Here is a 20,870-nt window from a genome sequence, read left to right on the forward strand (position 1 = left end):
TAAAAAAGAAGGGGTTTGACTACATGGCTTCTAAGGTCCTTTCTTTCCAGATGAAAATCTACAATCCTAAAAGTTTCACTTTTTGGCCTGAGGCCGCCATCCCAAGATTCACCTGGGGTTTTGGTATTCCAAGGACTGGAGGGCAGAGAGACTGCAGAGACCCCACTATGACAAAGCCTTGACGGAGGTTTCAGACACAAGAAAGAAAGACAGTGAGAGCTTAATAATATTTATTCCTGTACAAACCATTACAAAACCACCTTTCAGGGCTGAGGAAATTGAGTAGTGGTAGTAGTGGTGGTGGTGGTGGTGGTGGTGGTGGTGGTGGTGGTGGTAGTGAGAGGAAGGCTCGTGCTGACACCCAAGAACAGAATGTACACTCCCTGCCCCACATGCTTGCTTAGCCTCTGTCCTCAACCTGCCTTCTTCTACATGGCCACCCCAGCCACCCTCAAAAGAGACACATCCAGGAATGCTTTATCACATATCCCACGTCCTTCATCTTGACACTTAGGAACAAGATGGCATGCTGAGTAGCTAGGGACACCCACTCCATCCCCACCAGCTCCTTTGGGGCTGCTCTCCTAGGGAAAAAACAGAGTCAGCAATAAAGTGACAAGTCAGAAGGGAGGGAACCTGGAACCCAAGTGCTCTTTCTCTCTTCATTCCTTCTTCTGCTACTTGAGCAGCCAGTTGGCTTTTTGGTTAGTAGGGCTTTTAACCCCTCCAGACACAAGGGATGTACATACAAAATTCTAAATGCAGTTAGAATGCCCATCTCCTTTTTCTGGAATCTGGGTGTCAAGCCTGCAGCCGTAAGTTCCTTCCCAAACTAGTGGAAAATCACTCAGCAGGTGGGAAGGGACCTCACTGGGGCAAGACAGAAACACCGTCAAATTGGGGAGGTGGGAGGGGGAACAAATGGAGAAGAGGAAATGAGGCACTATTGATTGAATTTTCAAGGAGATTAGCAGCTGTAAGGGGGCAGGAAGTAAGGGATGAATCCAGTTGGATGCTTACCCCCTCAGGAGTGGAATGTTCCCCCTGCCCCTTCCCTGCCAATCACAGCCTTGGGAAGAAAGAGGTATTGGAAGGACAGGGGAGTAGGGGTCTGGGAGAGGTTCTTTGCCTATCCTGATAGAGCAGAGTTCCCAACCCATGCCTGCCCAGAACCAGAAATAGAATGGGAACTAAAGAAGAGAGAGAAAGTAAAGGGCATTGGGTCAGAAATAGAATTCTAAAACATCTGGACTGGAAGAGACCTTAGAGATCATTGAGTCCAAACCCTTCAATTTATACAGGAAGAAAATGAGACCCCATAGAGGGAAAGTCACTTGCCCAGGGTCCAATAGTGAATTAGCAGCAGAGTTGAGACTAGGACCCCAGGTCTCAGTCCAGGGATCTTCTATAGTATATAATCATTTCTCTCTCTCCTTTTCTTCCCATTTTGAGTGCCAGAGGATGGGGAGAAGCAAACACTTCCAAGTTGTATGGAGTGAAGGAAAAGGCCACTGGAAAGTACAGGGCCACAGAAATGCTAAGGACTGTACTCAGCCCTCTCATCAGGCTAGGACAAAAGGAACCCAGCAAGCGGAGAGAAGGGGAGGCTGTGTCCTGCTTCACTTAGAAGACTTGGTGAGAGAGCAGGCCCAGGCTTCAGTGGTCAGGGGCACTGAGACAGTTCAAAGTGGTTTGCGCCTGTGGCAAAGGGCATGTCATATGCCTCCTTTCTCAGCTCTTGGTCCAAGCCCTCCCCACCCCCCAAGTCTCTGAGCCCAGGACCCCTAAAATCCAGTTTTTTTTTCGTTTGTTGGTTTTTCTTTCTGGTGTCTCTTTAGGGAGAAACACTTCAGGGCCAAAGAAATCAGAACTAAGGCCTCATGGGGAAGGTCATGTCTTTGTCCTCTAATTAATTCCGAAATGGGATCATAGCCCAGGTTGGCTGAAGGATACTCCAAGACCCTGATTCATTAGGAAATGTAGCCCAAACCCTGTTTAGCTAAGATATGCCTCCAAGACCCTGATTGGCCAAAAGATACCCTCAGAGATGCCAAATAACCCGGAGATCCTGTCCTCCAGGCCTCAAATGACTAGAAGAGGTTCCAAGATCAATTAGTTGAGAAATTGATTGGCCAGCAGAATTCTCCTGAGTCCCAACTGGCCAGAACCTACCCCCTACACCCTGATTGTCCAGAAACCTACCCTCCGAGCCCTGATTGTCCAGGAGACACCCTTATGTCCAGGAGGGATGGGAGAAGGTAATGTTGTAGGCCCTAGACCAGGAGGAGAAAACCCTCTTCTCAGTGATGAAGCGGTGGTGATTCCCCTTTCGGCTACGCTCATTCTGGATGTAGGTGACGCATTCATCTGGCCCCTTGGGCTCATAGTAGTGATAGGGCATCCGGTGCGGCTGGGGCTGCTGGCTATAGAAGGGACAAAGAAAAGAGCACACTGCTGAAGGATGGCATGTGTCCAAGCCCTCATTGGAGAAAAGAGATACTCCCCTGGATGCCCCTGCCATGATAAGATAAAAAATGCCCCTGGGGTTCTGATTGGCCCCCACACACACACACCATCCCACTCCCAAGTTAATCCAGTGATACTTTGGTTGGCCCAGCCAACTGGATTAAATTGAGTCTCAAGGCAAGACCAAACAGCTAATTCATGGTGGAGCCAGCACTAAAATGTTGGACCAGTTGCATGTTCTTGGGCACATCATGTTTCCTCTTCTTTAAAATAGGAGAGGGTTGGACTTAGATGACCCCTAAGGTCCTTTCCAACTCTTAACATTCTCTGTCTATCATCTATTGATTCATCCATTCAACAAACATTTATTGAACGTTCATATTGTGCTTAGGAGACACCCAAAGTTTGGATGAGATGTGGCACCTGTCCTCAGGAAGCTTCTAGTCTAGTAAGGGGATAACGGTTAAATGGCTTTGGGGTTGGGATAAATTGACTGATGGTTTGAGTGAGGGCCATCCTGGTGAAGCTACAAAGGCAGTCTGATATGCCCATTTATGGGGTCAGGTGGAGATATGGGACATTCAGTTCCTCCCCATAGACCTCTAGCCAAGATGGGATATGGGAAGAGGGGAGGGGTCAGGGAAGAGCAGAAACCTTACGTGCAGTAGTTGGGTGGCACCATCCCATAGACATGGACCCGGTCACACAGCTCCACGGCAATTACCATGGTGAACCAGCCTGTGCTCAGCCAGGATCGAGACTTCTCCCTAGGGCCAGGAGCCAGAGAGCAGAGAGTCAGAGGGGTAGCTTTGGGGAAGGGAGTCGAGCATAAATTCAGGTGGAAAGGAGAGGAAGGCCATGCATTGGTCTGTCGTAACTACCATTATCTACCCACCCACCTATTCTTCCTTCTAAAACCTGGTCCTCAGCTTCCCTCTGGCCAGTCACTCTCACCATCCAAAGAAGCCAATGTGAAGAAATCTCCTTCCCTCATTACTCATGAGACCTCATCTTTAGAAAAAAACAAAACAGCCTTAGTGGGAAAGACAGGATTTACCCAGATGAGCCCCAGATCTTTCTCCAAAAGAAGTACAATGTAATGGAAAGTGTGTTGAATTATGTCCAAGGACCTAGATTCTAACCTTGACTTTTTCTACCTGTGTTATCTCAGGCAAGTCAATTTAACCTCTCTGAATCTCAGTTGCTTTATCAGTAAAAGGAAGGGTCTGGACTAGAAAATGTCTTAAGGTTCTTATTTTTTTCTTGGGGGCAATTATGGTTAAGTGACTTGCCCAGGGTCATAGAATTAGTAAATGCCTGAGGATTTGAACTCAGGTCTTCCTGACTCCAGGAGGTGCTTTATCCACCTAGCTGCCCTCCTTAAAGTTCTTTCAAAAGGTGATGATGATCCTAGGATTTCTTAGTCTCTAAAAGACAGGATTCCCACATCCATTAGGTTGGCAACTCCTCTACTTGCTAAATACTAAGTTTTCCCTCTCTTCAGGGGTGCAAGGATTCCCCAAGCCCTCCCTTAATCTAGCAAACATAGCCAAGAGAGGATTAGTCTGTAAAGACCCTCTTAAACTTCATATTTTCTTTTTCTTGGTGTCATTGGATCAGTGGAAGGACAGCTGATCTTGAATTCAAGTGACCTGGGTTCAAAGTTCAAAACCTATTGCTGCTACATATCACCTGTGTGACCTTGGACAAAGCATTTAAACCTTTCTTCATCAGCAAAATGAGGAGTTGGTTTGTATGTCCTCTAAGGTCCCTTCCGGATATATAATCCAATGTCTATTTTCCCCATGATTACTCAGTAGAATTTTGTACTTAAACAGTCATGTTGGATTGTGGCACATTGGGTGGCATGGACACGCTGGGTTGGGGGTGACTTTTCTTCCAGACCCTCCCAGATTCAGCCAGGGCGAGGGCGCTGCCATCCTTCCATCCACCCTGGGCTGCAACTAGAATCCTCAACTCCACACTCTCTGTCATCCCTCCCTATCCAAGTCAGTGCCAAGTCTTGTCCAGTCTACCTCCACATCTCCTAGCCATCCCCTTCTCTCCAGGCACATGGTCACCAGCCTTATCATCTCTTCTCTAGACTCTTAGTTTCCAGCCAGTCTCTCCCCCTCTTGGATCCACCCTCCACAAAGCTGCCAAAATGAGTTTTCTAAAGCTTAGGGGTGATTATCTCATTCACCTGCTCAAAAAAGGGGTGGCTCTCTATGGACTCCACTAGGATTACATACAAACTCCTCTGTCTGGAGTTTTAAACCTGCAAACTGTGACTCCAACCTACCTTTCCAGCTTTATTATGTATTACCCCCTTTTATACAGTCTACATACGACTTTTCGTTTACACACACACATACCATTCCATCTCTCCTCTTCATATCTTTGCACAAGCTGCTTGCACTTGCTTGGGATATACTCCCTCTTCACCTGTTTCTAGTTTCCTTCAAAGCCCATCTCAAACACCTTCTACATGGATATTTCCCTGACTTCTACACCACCACCCCCCTCTCCCCACCCCTCCACTTTCCAAAATGAGCTTGTATTTATTTTTTATATACTATATGTATAAGTGCTATCTTGCCCATAGCCCCTTGAGGGCAAGGGGTTTTCTCGTTTTCTTTGCAGCCCCAGTACCTAGCATAATGACTGGTGTATAACAGATGCTTAATAAATGCTTATTCATTGATTCATTGATTGGTTGGAGTTATTATTGCCTACAGAAAACAAGAGTACTATTTATGCCAAGGGATGTTGTGCCAGCAAAGAGAAATCAAAGCAATGCATGCTGGGAGCTGGGAGGGGGGTGTCAAGGATAGGCAGAATTGCGGAGTGAGGGAAAGGAAATGCCAGGGCCAAGGAAGCCTGGGTAGACAGGGAAGCAGGTACCTGTCCTTGCCTGTCTCACCCCGGAAGAGGTCATCAAACTGGCGCATTCGGGTGGGTGAGACGGCGTAGGCGGCCATGTTGGGGAAGGCCAGACCCACGCGCTGGATGACGCGCAGCATGCTGCCATTGGGTTTCTGCATTTTGCTGGGAGGTCCCCAGAAGATGAACACAGTCTCTGGTGTCTTATTGACAAACTCCTGGGGCCGCCGCAGAACGCGGTACACGCTGGAGTGAGCCACAACTCGAAAGGTGGTCTTGCTCCCCACGTCCACCTCATAGCCTGTGGTGGGCGCATCATTCATGCGGATGGTACACTCTGCTCGTTCAATCTCTGGTCCCAGCTTTGTGCCCAGAAGGTGGCTTGAGCTGGTGATGATCACACACTGGTGACAGTGGGAGGTCAGTGTCTGCCAAGGGAGAAGAAGAAGAAGAATCCTTGATATTCTATCAAGTCCCAGCTCTGCTACTCATTATCTGCATGACCTTCAGTGGGCAACTCAATATCCCTGGGCCTGTTTCCCCATCAGAAAAATGGGGCTGTTGGATACCTTGAACTGTAAGTTTCCTGCCAGTGCTATATTACTATGAAAATGGTGCTTTAAGTTGAAAACGCTTTACATACATTATCTCACTTGATCTTTCCAACAATCTTGTGAGGTAGGCACTACTATTCTCTTCACTTTATAGATGAAGGACCTGAGTCTCAGAGATGTTAAGTGACTCACCTAGGGTCATGGCAGCCTTCTCTTACTCACTGCTGACCAGGGCAAAGCATAGTGGACCTCTCAGCTTCTGCATTTTAGATGCTCTCCTTCAGTTAAGGTAGCCTAAAGTTACACCACCATGTTTGGTAGGCATGTCAACTGTTGGCTTACATCTGACTTGCAGTCCAGTAAAATCCCTAAGTCTTTTTAACATGAACTATTGTTGATTTGGGGCAGCCTGGTACTATAGTGCACAGAGAGCCTGGCAGGGTGTCTGGAAAACCCACGTTCAAATCCGGCCTCAGACATTTACTAGCTGTGTGACCCTGGGCAAGTCAATTAACCCTGTTTGCCTCAGTTTCTTCATCCGCAAAACGAGCTAGAGAAGGAAATGGCAAAGCATTCCAGCATCTTTGCCAAGAAAACCCCAAATGGGGTCACAGAGAGTTGGACACAACGGAAATAACTGAACAATTGTTAATCCAGATCTCTTCCATCCTGTATCTGTGCAATTGATTTTTCTTAATATGAATGCAACATTTCACATTTGTTCCAATTAAGTTTTATCATGTTAGATAGATCTTTTTGAATCTTGATTCTGTTGCCTAATGTATTGTATCCCTCTATATACAGGTTGCCTCCCCTAGTAGAATGTATGTTCCTGTGTGAATTGGTATCTTAGAAATAGGTAACTTAGAAGAGTGGAATCATTCTACAGCAGTAAGTGAATGTGGTAACCCAGTGTCTGAAAGACGTAAAGACTTAAGTTTTGGGGATAAGAATGCATTATCTGGTTAAAATTGTTGGGAAGGTTGGAAAGCAGTCTGGCAGAAATTGGGCATAGACCAATACCTTACACCATTTACCAAGATTAAGGTCAAAATGGATACATGACCTAGATATAAAGTGAGATATTACAAGAAAATTTGAAGAACATGGAACATATTACCTATCAGATTTATGAACAGGTGAACAATTTATGAACAAACAAGAGATAGAAATGAAGTGAGCAGAACCAAGAGAACATCGTACACAGTAACAGCCACAGCGTGTGATGACTGATTTCGATAGATTCAGCCCTTCTCAGTAATGCAAGGACCTAAAATAATTCCAAAAGACTCATGATGGAAAATGTCATCCACATCCAGAGAAAGAACTATGGAGTCTGAATGCAGAGCGAAGCAGACTATTTTCTTTTTTTGTTTTGTTTTTTTCTTTCTCATGGTTCCTCCCATTCATTCGAATTCTTCAATACAACATGACTAATGTGAAAATATGTTTAATAGGAATGTATATGTAAAGCCTATATCAGATTGTATGCCATCTTGGGGACGGAGGAGGGGAGGGAGCGGAAGAAAATTTAAAACTTATGGAAGTGAATGTTGAAAACTAAAAGTAAATTAACTTATAAAAAACAAAAAACAAGAGGTAAAAAGTGTTGTGATATGTAAAGTGGATAATTTTGATTACATTAAATTAAAAAGGGTTTGTAAACTGTGTATCTCTTTGATCCAGCAATACCACTGCTAGGTCTATATGCCAAAAAAGATCACAAAAAAGGAAAAATGACCCACATGCACAAAAATATTTATAGCAACTCTTTTTGTGGTGGCAAAGAATGGGAAATTGAGGACATGCCCATTAATTGGGGAATGGCTGAACAAGTTGAGGTATATGAATGTAATGGCACATTATTGCTCCATGAGAAATGTTGACCAGGCAAATTTCAGAAAAATCTAGAAAGACTTGTATGAACTGATGCTGAGTGAAGTGAGCAGAACCAGGAGAACACTGTACACAGTAACAGCAACACTGTGCAATGATTAACTATAATATACTTAGCTGTTCTCAGTAACACAATGATCCAAAACAGTTCCAAAAGACTTATGATGGAAAATGTTATCCACATGCAGAGAAAGAGCTATGGAGTCTAAATGCAGATCGAGCATCCTATTTTCACTTTTTTTTTCTTTCTCATGGTTTTTCCCTTTTGTTCTATTTCTTCTTTCACAACATGACTAATGTAGAAATATGTTTAATATGATTGTACATGTATAGCCTATATCAGATTGTATGCCATCTTGGGGAGGGAGAAGGGGGGGAGAATTTTAGAACTCAAAATCTTATAAAAGTGAATGTTGAAAACTAAAAATAAACAAATAATTTTTAAAAAAATAAAAAAAGGTTTTGTGCAAATAAAACAAATGTAGCCAAGATCAGAAGGAAAGTAGAAAACTAAGAAAGGACATTTTATAGATAGCTCCTCAGATAAAGGTCTTACATGTCAATTATATAAAGAACTTTGTCAAATTTATAAGAATGTGAGTCATTCTCCAATTGCTAAATGATCAAAGGATATGAACAGGCAGTTTTCCAATGAAGAAATCAAAATAATTTATAATCATATGAAAAAATCCTCTAAATCATTATTGACTAGAGAAATGTAAATTAAAACAACCTTGAGATATCAGATTGGCTAAAACAATAGAAGGGGGAAATGACAAATGTTGGAAGGGATGTGGAAAAATTGGGACCTTAATTCATTGTTGGTGGATCTGTGAGCTGATCCAACTACTTTTGAGAGAAATTGGGAATTATGCCCAAAAAGTAATTAATCCGCCTATATCTTTTGACCCAGCAATACCAATATTAGGTTTGTTTCCCAAAACAATTAGGGAAAATGGAAAAGAATCTGCATGTGCTGAAATATTTATAGTGGCTCTCTTTGTGCTGGCAAAGAACTGGAAATTGAGGGAATGCCCATCCATCGGAGAATTACTAAACAAATGGTGGTATGTGTTCATGATGGAATATTACTCTGCTATAAGAAATTATGAGCTCAATGATTTTAGAAAAACATGGAAAGGCCTCCACAAAATAATGAAGAGTGAAATGAGCAGAACCAAGAAAACATTGTATACCATAACAGCAATATTGTTTTAAGAACAATTTTGAGCAACCAAGTCATTCTGACTATCATAAATACTCAAATTAACCACAAAGGTCCTATGAAGGAAGATGCTGTCTGAATCCAGAAAAAGAACACACACACACACACACACACACATACATATATATATACACATGTATATGTATGTACATGTACATATATATATTGTATATGTGTGTATCCACACATACACACACACAAGATGTGTGTCTAATGGTAGCCATCTCAAAGTTTAGAATAGAGGGGAAAGGGGAAAAAAAGGAAGTCACAGGATAACTTGTATATTTCAAAGGAATAGTAAGTTGTATATAATGGATCTGCAACTTCAGGGGCAATCTTCTTTTTTCAGTCCCACTTTGTTATGCAAATGTTTGCTTTATTTCTTAAGTTCAGAATAAAGTAAAATTTTTTTTAAAAAAAAGGCAAGCAGAATCATAATTCACTTCCTAATGATTCAAATGGGGCACCATATTGTTCTAGGCATTCTGGAAAAAATATTAATATTCCCCAAAAGTCATTAAATGGCTTCTGCCATTACAAGGTTTATACCCCCAAAAAGATCAGAGAAAGAGGAAAAAGACCTATATGTACAAACATATTTATAACAACTCTTTTTTTAGTGATAAAAAACTAGAAACTAAGGGGTGCCCATCAACTAGGGAATAGCTAAACAAATAATGGTATATGAATGCTGCAGCAATATTGTGCTGTGAAAAATGCTGAAAGGGAAGATGGCAGAGAAACCTGTGAAGATTTGTATGAACTGATACAGAATGAAATGAACAGAACCAGAATGATTTATATAATATCGACAACACTGTAAAGACAAACAACTTTGAAAGACTTAAGAATTCTAATGAACTCAAGGACAAGCCATGACTCCAGAGGACTGATGAGGGAAAATGCTACTTACCTCTTAATAGACAGGCGATGGACTCAAAGTGCAGATTGAGATATACATTTTTTGGACATGATCAATGTGGGATTTTGTTTTGCATATTTATTATAAGGGTTTGGCTTTTGTTTTTGTTTTGTTTTCAGTGGGGCAGGGGAGATTAGGGCCGCTAGGTGGAGAAGTGGAGAGAGCACCAGGTCTGGAGTAAGGAAGACCCAAATTCAAATCTGGCCCCAGACACTTAGTAGCTGTATGACCCTGGGCAAGTTACTTAATTTGATTTGCCTCAGTTTCCTCATCTGTAAAATGAGCTGGAGAAGGAAATGGCAAACCACTCCAGTATCTTTGCCAAGAAAATCCCCAATTGGGAGAGGTTAAGAGAAAGAGAGAAAAAGTAAATGCTTATTCATTAGGAAAAAAAGTAAGCTCCTTGAGGACAGGGACTGTTTGTACTTCATCTCCTCAGTGTTTAGCACAGTGCCTAGAACATCATAGATGCTTAATAAATGCTTATTGATTAAATAGTTGGTTGTCATCTACAAATTTGGCATTAAGCTCCTCTTTCAAATGGTTGATAAAAGGTACAGAATTAGAGAATCCACGCCAAATGTTCACATGGACTACTTGTGCCCTACCTGTGGTAGAACATTCTGAGCTCGTATTAGCCTGATCGGCCACAGTCAGAGACACTGAAACTTGACTCTAACAAACACCCACCCACCCAACCAAAAGATATTACACAGAACTCAGATGAGGTCAGAGCCCTGTGACCCCTATTAGAACTTACTATCAAATGAGGAAAATGGACACAAATGATTGGGCCCCCAATTGGGCATGACACGTTTCCTGTTGTCCTAACCCCACGCCTACATCCTCATCCCCGGCTATCTTAGAAAGCCAAGGGAGAACCAGAACAATTTACACTACACCCACAATAATTTTCAAGTCTTCAAAGACTTCAGATCTATGATCAAAAGGGGACCAGATGTGACTTCAGAAGACTGACATTAAAGAGTGTCACCTGCCTCTCAGCAGAGAGGTGACAGACTTCAGGTACATAATGAGGCACATTTTCAGACAACAGCCAATGTGTTGATTGGTTTTCTCTATTATTCTTTGTTACATGGCAGGGATAATATTGGTGTGAGAAGGGGAGGAGAGAGGAGTCATTGAGAAGCGACAGAAATATAAAATTAGCATCAATTTTTTTTTTAATCCAAGGGAACTTTTCTGAAGGAATGTACCAATGCTCCCATTCCCCCTCCTTCCTGGGTGAATGGATGTGAGGATAATCTCTGGGAAAGGCCTCCCCATAAGCAGAAGCATGTGATACAATAAGAAAACTAACTTTGAAAAAAGAGGACATGGATTCAAATCCTGCCTCTGCTACTAACTACCTATGTGAACACCTTGGGCAAGTCACTTACCCTATCTGGGCTTTGGTTCCCTTCTCTGTAAAATGTAGGGTTAAACTAGATGTTCTTTGGGGTTTCTTCCAGTTCTAGGTCCATGATCTCATAATAACTGGACCTCCTAAAGGCACTTGTGCCAGGGTCTCACCCGACCACAGTTCTCAGCAGAAGTAACTCCCAGAGAGCGACGACATTCCCCAAAGCTCTGCACTGGCCAGCCCTCTCTCTTCCTACCTTGTTGCCAAGGACTGGGACATAGCTGTCAGCGATGGCCCACTTCTTCAGGTTGGGTGTCCGGTGGAAGCGGCCTCGAAGAGAACTATAGGGAAAGACGTCGTTGACGCTGTTGGAGCTGTAGAGGATGAGGAGGGTGATGAGCGCAAACAGGGCCCCTAGCACCACTGATCGTTGGCCCTGCAGGAGAAGGGGAGAAGCCTAGATGGAAAGGAGTCAGAGGCTAAGAAACCAAAGTCACACCCTCTCCAGCTCTTGGGCCACAGTAGGGAAAACCAGCTAAGTCATACCTCTTAGTCACGGAGACAGTCCAGGCACATGAAATGAATGATGAACGAATAAATGGAGTGAACGAAAAAGCACTTACCAGGCAGTGCACTGAGCAGTGGGGATACAAATACAAAAACAAAGACAATGGCTACCCTCAAGGTGCTTACATTCTAAGGGGGAAGACAAAATATATCGGGAAATGGCAGCCTGAGTAAGACAGATGATTGACATTGTCATTTTTAGGACTGAGGGAATGAGATATCAATTTGATCACTTTTGCCATAGCACTTACCTCTCCATCTCCTTTACCCCGCTACGCCCCACTGCAGTCAAGGAGATGGCTGAAGCACATTCCAGTGGGTCCTGAAGCTGCCAACGACCTTCTACCCATTCCTGCAACCAGACACTCCACCTCCCAACTCTGTCTTTTCATTGACTGTCCTCCATGTCAAGAATGCTCTCGGGCCTCACTTCCCTCTCCTGGCTTCCTTCAAGGCTCTGCTCAAATCTCACCCTCTACAAGGGTATTTTTTTCCTAGTTCTCTACCCCCTCCCCCACTGCTATTGCCTTCCCTCTAAGATTCAGCCTTATTTACATGGTATGGATCTCGTGTGTACATAGTTGTTTGCATGTTGCCCACCCCCCCTCCCCTTTAGAATGTGTACTCCTGAAGGCAGAGGTCATACCTTTCTTTGTAACTCCAGAGCTTAGCACAAAGCCTGGAACATAGTAGGCACTTAATTTTTGTTGATTGATTGTAGAAGGAAGGACCTCAAGGCAAAAGCTGGTGTGCCAGGTCCTCTGAAGACATCCTTCCTGCTACACTTGACTGCATCTCAAATACCTAATGATTACTCACCTGTGGCACATCACGTACCTCTCCATCAAATGCCAGCCATATTGGCTGAGCACCCACTCTGAGCCAGCCCTGTCTCAGACTACATTGTAAACAATAGCAAAAGGAAGAAGGCCCATTGGGAGATGAACATGAGGACAATTTATACTTGTAGGAGGAATCTAAGGCCCTTAGATGAGGGGAAGGAGAAATCACCCCGGGCTAGGTGTAGAATGGACAAACAGGGCCTTTAGCTGTCTCTTGAAGGATGAAGAGGATTTGGACAGACCGAGAGGAAAGAGGGCATTTCAGGTGGAGGTGATGGCATGAAGAAAGGCATGGAATGGTGCATTCAGGGCACCAGTGAAGGACTAGTCTGGCTGGAGCAGAGGGTTCAAGTGCGGCAGGAGAAGGAAATAAGGCTGGATTAGTAAGGTAGAACTAAACAGCGGAGAGACTTGAATATCAGACAGAAAAACGTTTGCTTTAGTCTATAGGTACATGTAAGTCACAGAAGGCATTTGAGTAAGGGAATGACATAGAAGAAACATGATGTTTAAAACAGATGAACCTGGGGGAGAAAATGGCACTGGGGAGATCAGTTGGAAATCTGCTAAATGAATCCAGGTAATGCATCCTAGATTAGGGTGGTGGCCAGAGAATGGAAATGAGAGGGGAATAATAGGTTTAAATCACAGGCTGACTCAGGAATACGTCCAAGGTTCCAATGCCTGGATTTGTCCTCAGACAAATGTGGCCCAAAGGAAGGAGTCAAGACAGATGATCTGAGTTCAAATTCTTCTTTGAACTTGAGATTTTAGCTATGGGATGAGGCAAATCTCTTAACCTCTCTGGACCTCTGTTCCTCGTCTGTAAAATGGAATCTCATGTTACTTAACTCACAGCAGAGGTGCCGAACTCTCCATGCCAGCAATGCTCAAGTTTATAGCCAAACTGATATAAATGGGATTGGGAAATGTTTAACAAAATAAATTAAAAAGACAATTTAGATAATGCGAATTTGTGGTTTTCAGGAATCCCTTTCTATTTGAATTTGACACCACTGCTTCATAGGACTGTTGGGATGAAAGTGCTTTGTAAAGCTTAGGGCACAACAGAAATCGGAACCTGGCCCCCAAAGTCCTAACTCCAAGCACAGTAAGGCTACACAGTGGCCAGAGCTGCCTGGAGTGTATCGAGAACTCAAGGGTGACCAAGAGACTTCGTAACTCCCACGTCATTCTTACATAGGCTCCTCAGCACCCGCAGGTTTAGCTAACGCAGGCACCATTTAGATGGCACTGATCATCACTTTATTTGGATCTTGCTTTTAGTCAGTTGCATCTTATTCATATATTATTAAGCTAGGTTGCAAAGTGGGATAGGGCACCAGGCCTGGGAGTCAGGATGACCTGAGTTCAAATCCAGCCTCAGACACTTACTAGCTGTGTGACCTTGGGCATGTCGCTTAACCCTGTTTGCCTCACTTTCCTCATCTATAAAATGAACTGGAGATGGAAATGACAAACCACTCTAGTATCTTTGCTGAGAAAACCCCAAATGGGGTCATGAAGAGTCACACAGGACTAAACAACAATCTTATTCATATAGTGGGTGGCACTTCTCTGATGGCATGGGCCAGATCTTTCCCTTCCTCGGTATACCTAATAATGGCCCCCAAACCCAGTAAGAGTTCATTCTAGGCATCTCACCAACTTTTTAGTGCACTTTTACACCCATTTCCTAATTTGAACCTCCCCAAAATCCTATAAATTAGGCAAGGTAGGAATTCTTATCTCTATTTTATAGCTGAGAAATCTGAGGTCCAGAGGAATTGAGGTGCCCCCCCCCAGCAGCAAGCCCCTTGAGCATCCAAACATGGTATGTGAAGTACTGTTGTTGAACAGAGAAGAGAGCCCCAGGCTGCAGGCCTCCCCAGGGACAGGCTTGAATTCAGGAAGTCCTGGTACAGAGCAGATCAAGAGCCCAGCAAGATTCCCTGGGCAGGGAGGAAAATAGGATGAGGCACTTACCTTATTTTTATTCATGTCTCTCCAGCAATCTTGGGGTGGAAGCAGCCTTCCGGTCACCCGGGGGAGGGGGAAAAAGGGTCACACCTGCAAGCCAACAGGAAAGGGTTCAACTCCTCCAGATAACCAGGGTTCACCAGGGGCTGCCCCAGGCAGAGTGGACACGGCCTTAAAATACAGTAAGTAACCACTGAGAGAGCTAGGATTTCCACTGACTGGCCACATGACGAAAAATCAGTCAACTTTACACATCCATTCAGGAGCAATTCATATCATGGTCTTGACCTAACTTTGGACATTGCTTTTGCTTCTCCAGCCTCTATACTTTTTCCTTTTCTCTGACCAAGAGTTGTGTCCCTGACCCCCTAGCAAAAGGAATGGCCCGAGTTTAAGGCTGGTAGACCCTGGGTGCTGCGGTTTAGTCTCTGCCCACTCCAAAAACTGTTGGGGTTTCATGATGTGTTATGGTGGAACAGTCTCAAAGAATTCAGAGTCAGACCACCTCTAATCCAAGTATAGGCATTTATTGAGATTGACGCTCTCATGAAAGGGGCTAAGTTCTAAGAGGACCCAGCAGCTTCAGAGAAAGCAAGATGGATTTTTATAGGGTAAATATGCTGATTACACAATCAAAATTTACATAGAATATAGGAATATGATAAATATTAAAAAGGCAGGAAGAGTTTGTTAAGGGATTGGATAATGAAGGAAGAAGGGTCCCTTCTATGGTTTGGTGGTCCAACATTCTGGTCATGCTTCCCTCCAATTGGCTAGCTATTGTGGTCCTGTCTGGTCAAGATAGATAGGTATTGTGGTCCTGTTTTGGGCTAAATGGATGATGTGATTGTGGTTGGGTACAAGAGCACACCTATTCAAATATGAGGAATGGGTCTGGGGGCAGTGACTAGCTAGGGGCAGTGACTGGGATCCCATCACATGGACACACCTGCTGTTCTGTGAGAAATATGAGTTCATGGACACACCTGTTCTAGTGAACAGTGAGGCATACACAAAGAAGTTAGGATATTGAGTGTGTGGGGGGGAGTGGGGCTAGGTAGGGGCAGTGGGCCTGCTGTTCAGTGGGGCCTATAAGGAGGTTAGAATATTGGGGCTGGGGGCAGCTTTATTAGGATTCCATCACTGGGGACCCCAGGAGGAAACAGAAGGGAGAGAAAACCAGTTATACTAGTCAGGACAAACCCATATTCTGATCATATGCCATTCTTTCTCCATGCCCTGAAATGTCTCTCACTGATGCATCTTCTTCTTTGGTCACTCCCTTCTCCCTTCCTTCCTTCTTCATTTCCATGCTTAATAAAGTACATACTTAATAAGCCTAAATCAGAGCCTGAGGATCTTCTTACAGGTACATTTTCCAGACGAATTCCCCAACAATCATCCTATCCACCTCTCTTGGTTGGCCAGGTTCTTTCTGGCCAAACCCTCATGCCCACCTCCAACAGGACTCCACCCATCTTTCTAGGATTGGCCCTTAAGGTTTGACAAGTACTCATTGTTGCCAATGTCCACATAGAATCAGAGAATGTCTGAGCTGGAAAAGACCTTCGAAATCAACCTCCTCTTTTAGTGGATGAGGGAATGGAGGGCCCAGAGGTGAGAAGTGTCTTCTCTAAGTCATCCAGTGAGTAAGCATAAGAGCCAGGGCTAGAACCCCAGAGCAGATCACTGGGTTTCCACTCAAACATAACAAGGGATGCACTGCCTACCTCAGAGTATCTGCTTATCCAAGCAACAACCAAACCACCAGGGGATTACGCAGGGAAATTGAATTAGAAATTGAGGGAAGGGGAGGTAGGCTTAAGGGAGAGGAATACCAGGTCCATCCGAGAAAGAGCAAAGAATACTCAGCACATGTTGAGTTTAATGGAACAGAATACCTGGAGAAAGGATAAAGCAATTCAGGACTCAGAAAATTAGAGCTGGTTAAGCTCTTAATGCATTAGAGCTAGAAGGGCCCTCGAAACACAATGTCAGATTCAGAAGGGATCTGAGACAGCCTAATAATCCAACCAGATCGTTTGACATAGAAGCCCACAGAAACGAAGTCATCTGTTTAGAATCTTTCAGGTAGTCGCTGAATGCCTAATAGTGTTTGCTGAATTGGGCTGTATGTGGTCAAGCTGTTATGATCCTATGCAATTAAGGTATTAATAATGCCTAATTGTAGTAGGTTAGCGTCAGAACTGGAACTAAAACCTAGGTCAGGTGACAGCTATCTCAGCACTCCCCTGCCACCTGAAAGCAGATCACATGTACCATGCCTGGAAGGTAGGCCCCCTCACCCTCCCATGTGGGGGTGGGAGAAAGGCTGGACTTCTCATGGTTCCCACGCATTTCTCCGGTGGAAGGAGTGCTCTCTTCCAAGCCTCTCTCTCCAGGGTTTACTGGCCAAGGCAGCTCCCCTAGGTACACCAGCACAGCCCCTCAATCCTCCCGGCCCCACCCTCGGACTTATCAAGGGTCCCCCTTGTGCTGACAAGCAGGTAGGGCAAGGCTCCAGATTAGGGAGAAGTAAAACAGAGCATAAGACAGGAAAACCAAGAGATCCGAGGAGAACTGATAAGTCTGCCTGTGTCAGACCCTAGGATAGTTAAGTGGCCCCAGCCCCCACTCCACTAGCAGAGTCTACCCTTCCCATCTTCTCTCCCCTCCTCCTCTCCCTCTGTGCCTTAGGTGTGTGGGAGGCTGGGAATGTCGACTCAGAACATTCCATCCCATAACAGACCCAAGCTCCAGCTCCCCCGACACCCCCTCCTATTCTCTCCTCTCTTCCCCGCCCCCCAAAAGTGGAGGAGCACGAGGTCCCCGAGTGGGAGGGCTCAGGAAAAAAAATACATCAAGGAAAGGCAGGAGACAAGAGGCAGCTGGATGGGGAGGAGGGGGGGTAGAATTTGAGAAGGATAGGATTTGGGAGGAGAACGGGGGATGGAGAGCCACCAAAACCACCCCCGCCATGAAAGTAGCATCTGAGTCAAGAGACTCCACTCTTCCAGGCATGGGCCACTGGGAGCCCCGACTCTGCGCCAGGAACTCTCATTCTCAGTGGCCCCTGTAAGAGTCGGGGGTGAGGTGAGCAGAAGGAAGGGGGGCCCTAGAGCAGTGCATTCTGGGCTGTCACTGCTCACACACCCTCCCAACTCCCCCACCCCCCCAGCACTCTGGCCCCAGGGCACGCTCCCTCTACTCTCGTTAGAGGGCCCCCCCTCACTACCCCCATAGCTCCTCCCAGGGATTACCCGCTGCCAGCAAGTTTTTGGACAGCCTGAGGGCCCATCCAGAGTGGAGAAACGTCAGAACCCCAACGTGGGGGCAAAGATCACGGCCCAGGAACCCAGCGGAGCAAGCAGAGACTCTGAGGATCAGCCCCCACACCCCCGGGGCTGGGGATTAGCTAAAGCGGCTTAGCGTGAACCAGGATGGGCAGACTATATAGAAAAGAGGAAAGGAAGGGGGAGGGGGACAAGCTCCCAACCAGCCCTTCATCCCCCCTGAGCCCCGGAATCGCCCCACTCTGCTTGCCTTCTTCCTCCCATAAGGGGCCGTGTCCTCTCCCCCCACCCCCTTCTCCACTCGTAAGGGGAGGCAGGGTCCACCACCCAGTCCTAGCAGCTGTCAAGCTGGGGTGGAGGCTGCCTACGGCGCCCAGCACCTGGGGATTCCTAAGCGCAAATGAGGGCGAGGCAGAGTTGGAGGGAGATCAGGGCAAAGGGGTCCCATTTACCGAGCTCCTGGACCAGCTTCCCCCCCGCCCCCTCCCCACCTCCCAACTCAGCGCATCTTCTCTCCCAGGCCGTTCCCCTCCCCGTGCATCTTCTGCCCCAGACCCCTAGCTCACCTCCCCCGGGGAGCACCCGTACCCGGTCCCGCTCACATGGCGCTGCAGTTGGGCCCCCAGCGCCTCCGCAGCCCCGGAGCCGCTACTGGCCCAGGCCCCGCTGCAGCCGGAGCAGGAACCGGAGCCGGAGCAGGAACCGGAGCCGGAGCCGGAGCCGGAGCCCGGAGCCGGAGCCCGAGCCCGAGCAGCGCGAGGTCCTAGCGCCGCCCAGGCTCCCCCTGACCAGCCAGCTCAGGGAAGGAGGAGCACAGAACCCGAGGGGGGTGGCTCCGCCCTCGCCCCAGAACTGCCTCCTCATTTAGGCATGATTCTTCAGAATCCTTCTAAGGGAGTACTGTGTGCCTTAGTTCCCCGCCCTCAAACATCCCAGGCCTACAGATAAGTGTCAAAATCAAGTCAGCAAGCATTTATTAAGCTCCTACTGTGTGCCAGGTTTCGTGCTAAGCGCTAGGGGATACAAAGAAAGGCCACATGTGTACCCTGCACTCCACCAATTCTGTCCAGGTACTCATCCACTTTCTCCTGGACTATTTTTTTCTGTCTTTTTTCCCTCAACTTTTCTCCCTGCCTCAAATTTCTCTCCCTCCAATCTCTCCTGCCAGACTAATACTCCTGATGCCCAAAGACTTCCAGATTGAAGAGCCTCTGGTGGCTCCCTATTGCTTACAGGATAAACTGTCATGGTCATAGCAGGAGAGGCACCTTGGTGGGGTATCTGGCGTGCTAGACTTGGAGTCACATTCAAAGACAAGAGTTCAAATATCCTCTCTGACACTTCCTAGCTCTCTAAGTAGGTGGACAAATTACTTGATCTCTTGGTGTCTCAGTTTCCTCATCTGTGAATCAGAGATCATAATATCTGTAGTACTCATCTCACAGGGTTCTTTTATTAAGGCTGAAAGGAGATGATAACACCCTTTGTAAACTCTAAAGCCATATAATGCAATATTAGCAATAAACCATCTGTTAGTATTACAGTCAGGTCAAGAAGTATTCATTAAGCCCTTGCTATGTGCCAGGCACTGTGCGAAGCTCTGGAACTACAAATATGAGTCAAAAAGAAAGACTGCCTCTGCCCTCAAGGAGCTTACATTCTAATGGGGAAAGATAATACATTAAAAAATGAAATAGATAGGAGGAGAGATAAAGGCAAAGGGGGAGGGGGAAGGGAATGTGGCGGAGAAAATCTCTGCACTACAACTTTTAGATATACAGTAACCACAAGTGGAACCAAATTAAATCGATAGAATTTCAGACCTGGAAGGGACTTCAGGCCTATGTCAGAACTGGGAGGTGCCTTAGAATATAGAATGTTGGAGCTTTAAGGAACCTGAGACACCAAGTCCATTCACACAACTTCCTGCACACACACACCGCCCCCCCCTCCCCCACCACCATTTTACAGATGGGAAAACAAAGCACCAGAAAAGAAATGGGTCTTACACAGAGCCACATGGGTAGTTAGCTAGAAAACCAATACTACAACCCAACTCTCAACCAATTGACAAGCATTTATTAAGCACCTACCATGTACCAGGTACCATACTGTACCAGGCCCTGGTTTTTATTGGGGAGATATCATGTACTATAGGAATACAGAAAATAGATACAAGATAGTTGGCGGGGGAGGTGCTAGCATACTGGGAAGATCAGAAAAGGCTTCATGTATTAGGTGGTCTTGCTACCTTGGCTCAAGTTAAGCCCTGAAGGAAACAAGGGATTGAAATAAGAGGAAAGAAGAGTTTGTTTTTGATCCTACAGGTAGCTGGGAGCCACTGGAGTTTATTCAGTAAGGAGGAGGAGAACTTTTTCAGGCTTGTGGTTTAGGAGTAAATCTGTAGGCTAGGTGAAGGATGGATTAGGGAGAGCAGAGAATGGAGAAATGGAGACCAACTAAGAGGCTACTTCAGCTGTCCAGATGAGAAATGATAAAGGACTTGAATTAAATGATGCCCATGGAAGGGGACAGAAGGAAACAGTTGTAAGAGATGTCATAGAGGCCAGATGTGGCAGCCTATAGGATTCCTGACTCATCTTTTCCACAAACAAAATAATAAAAGGCCCTTTGCTGAGAGCTGAGGAGGGAGGGAAGGACCTGGGGCAGGAGGAATATTGCCAAAGAAGAGGGACTCGGTTCAACAGGGCTAAGGGAACAAGAGCAGACCATCTCCTCCACACAGCTGCTGGATTGCTCTAGCTCTGCCTACAGACAAAAGGCTAAAATGAAAGCTGATGAAGGAAAATAAGGATGGTGAAAAGTACCTCCTTAGGGTGGGGAAGTTTGGGTTTGCCCAGGTCACACTGAACCAAGTA

At 45.6% G+C, this 20,870-nt stretch overlaps 1 protein-coding gene across 5 annotated transcripts; it reads right to left on the minus strand.

The window, feature by feature from the left end:
• Positions 1 to 213: 213 nt before the first annotated feature.
• On the minus strand, positions 214 to 18,785 carry ST6GALNAC6 (ST6 N-acetylgalactosaminide alpha-2,6-sialyltransferase 6). Of its 5 annotated transcripts, none has more exons than XM_036752058.1 (6): positions 18,558 to 18,785; positions 14,705 to 14,788; positions 11,566 to 11,745; positions 5,371 to 5,777; positions 3,126 to 3,233; positions 214 to 2,423 (listed from the first exon to the last, which is right to left on the minus strand). In XM_036752058.1, exons 2-6 carry the CDS (start codon positions 14,717 to 14,719, stop codon positions 2,234 to 2,236), a joined length of 900 nt encoding a protein of 299 aa, XP_036607953.1. In that variant the 5' UTR covers positions 14,720 to 14,788; positions 18,558 to 18,785; the 3' UTR covers positions 214 to 2,233. The 5 variants fall into 5 exon arrangements, with proteins under 5 accessions (XP_036607953.1, XP_036607954.1, XP_036607951.1 ...); XM_036752059.1 differs by having other exon boundaries at positions 18,580 to 18,781; XM_036752056.1 differs by having other exon boundaries at positions 11,566 to 11,766; positions 18,594 to 18,712.
• Between the last annotated feature and the right edge of the window lie 2,085 nt (positions 18,786 to 20,870).

The sequence above is a fragment of the Trichosurus vulpecula genome, chromosome 3 (genome assembly GCF_011100635.1).
Source record: "Trichosurus vulpecula isolate mTriVul1 chromosome 3, mTriVul1.pri, whole genome shotgun sequence".
NCBI classification, from domain to species: Eukaryota; Metazoa; Chordata; class Mammalia; order Diprotodontia; family Phalangeridae; genus Trichosurus; species Trichosurus vulpecula.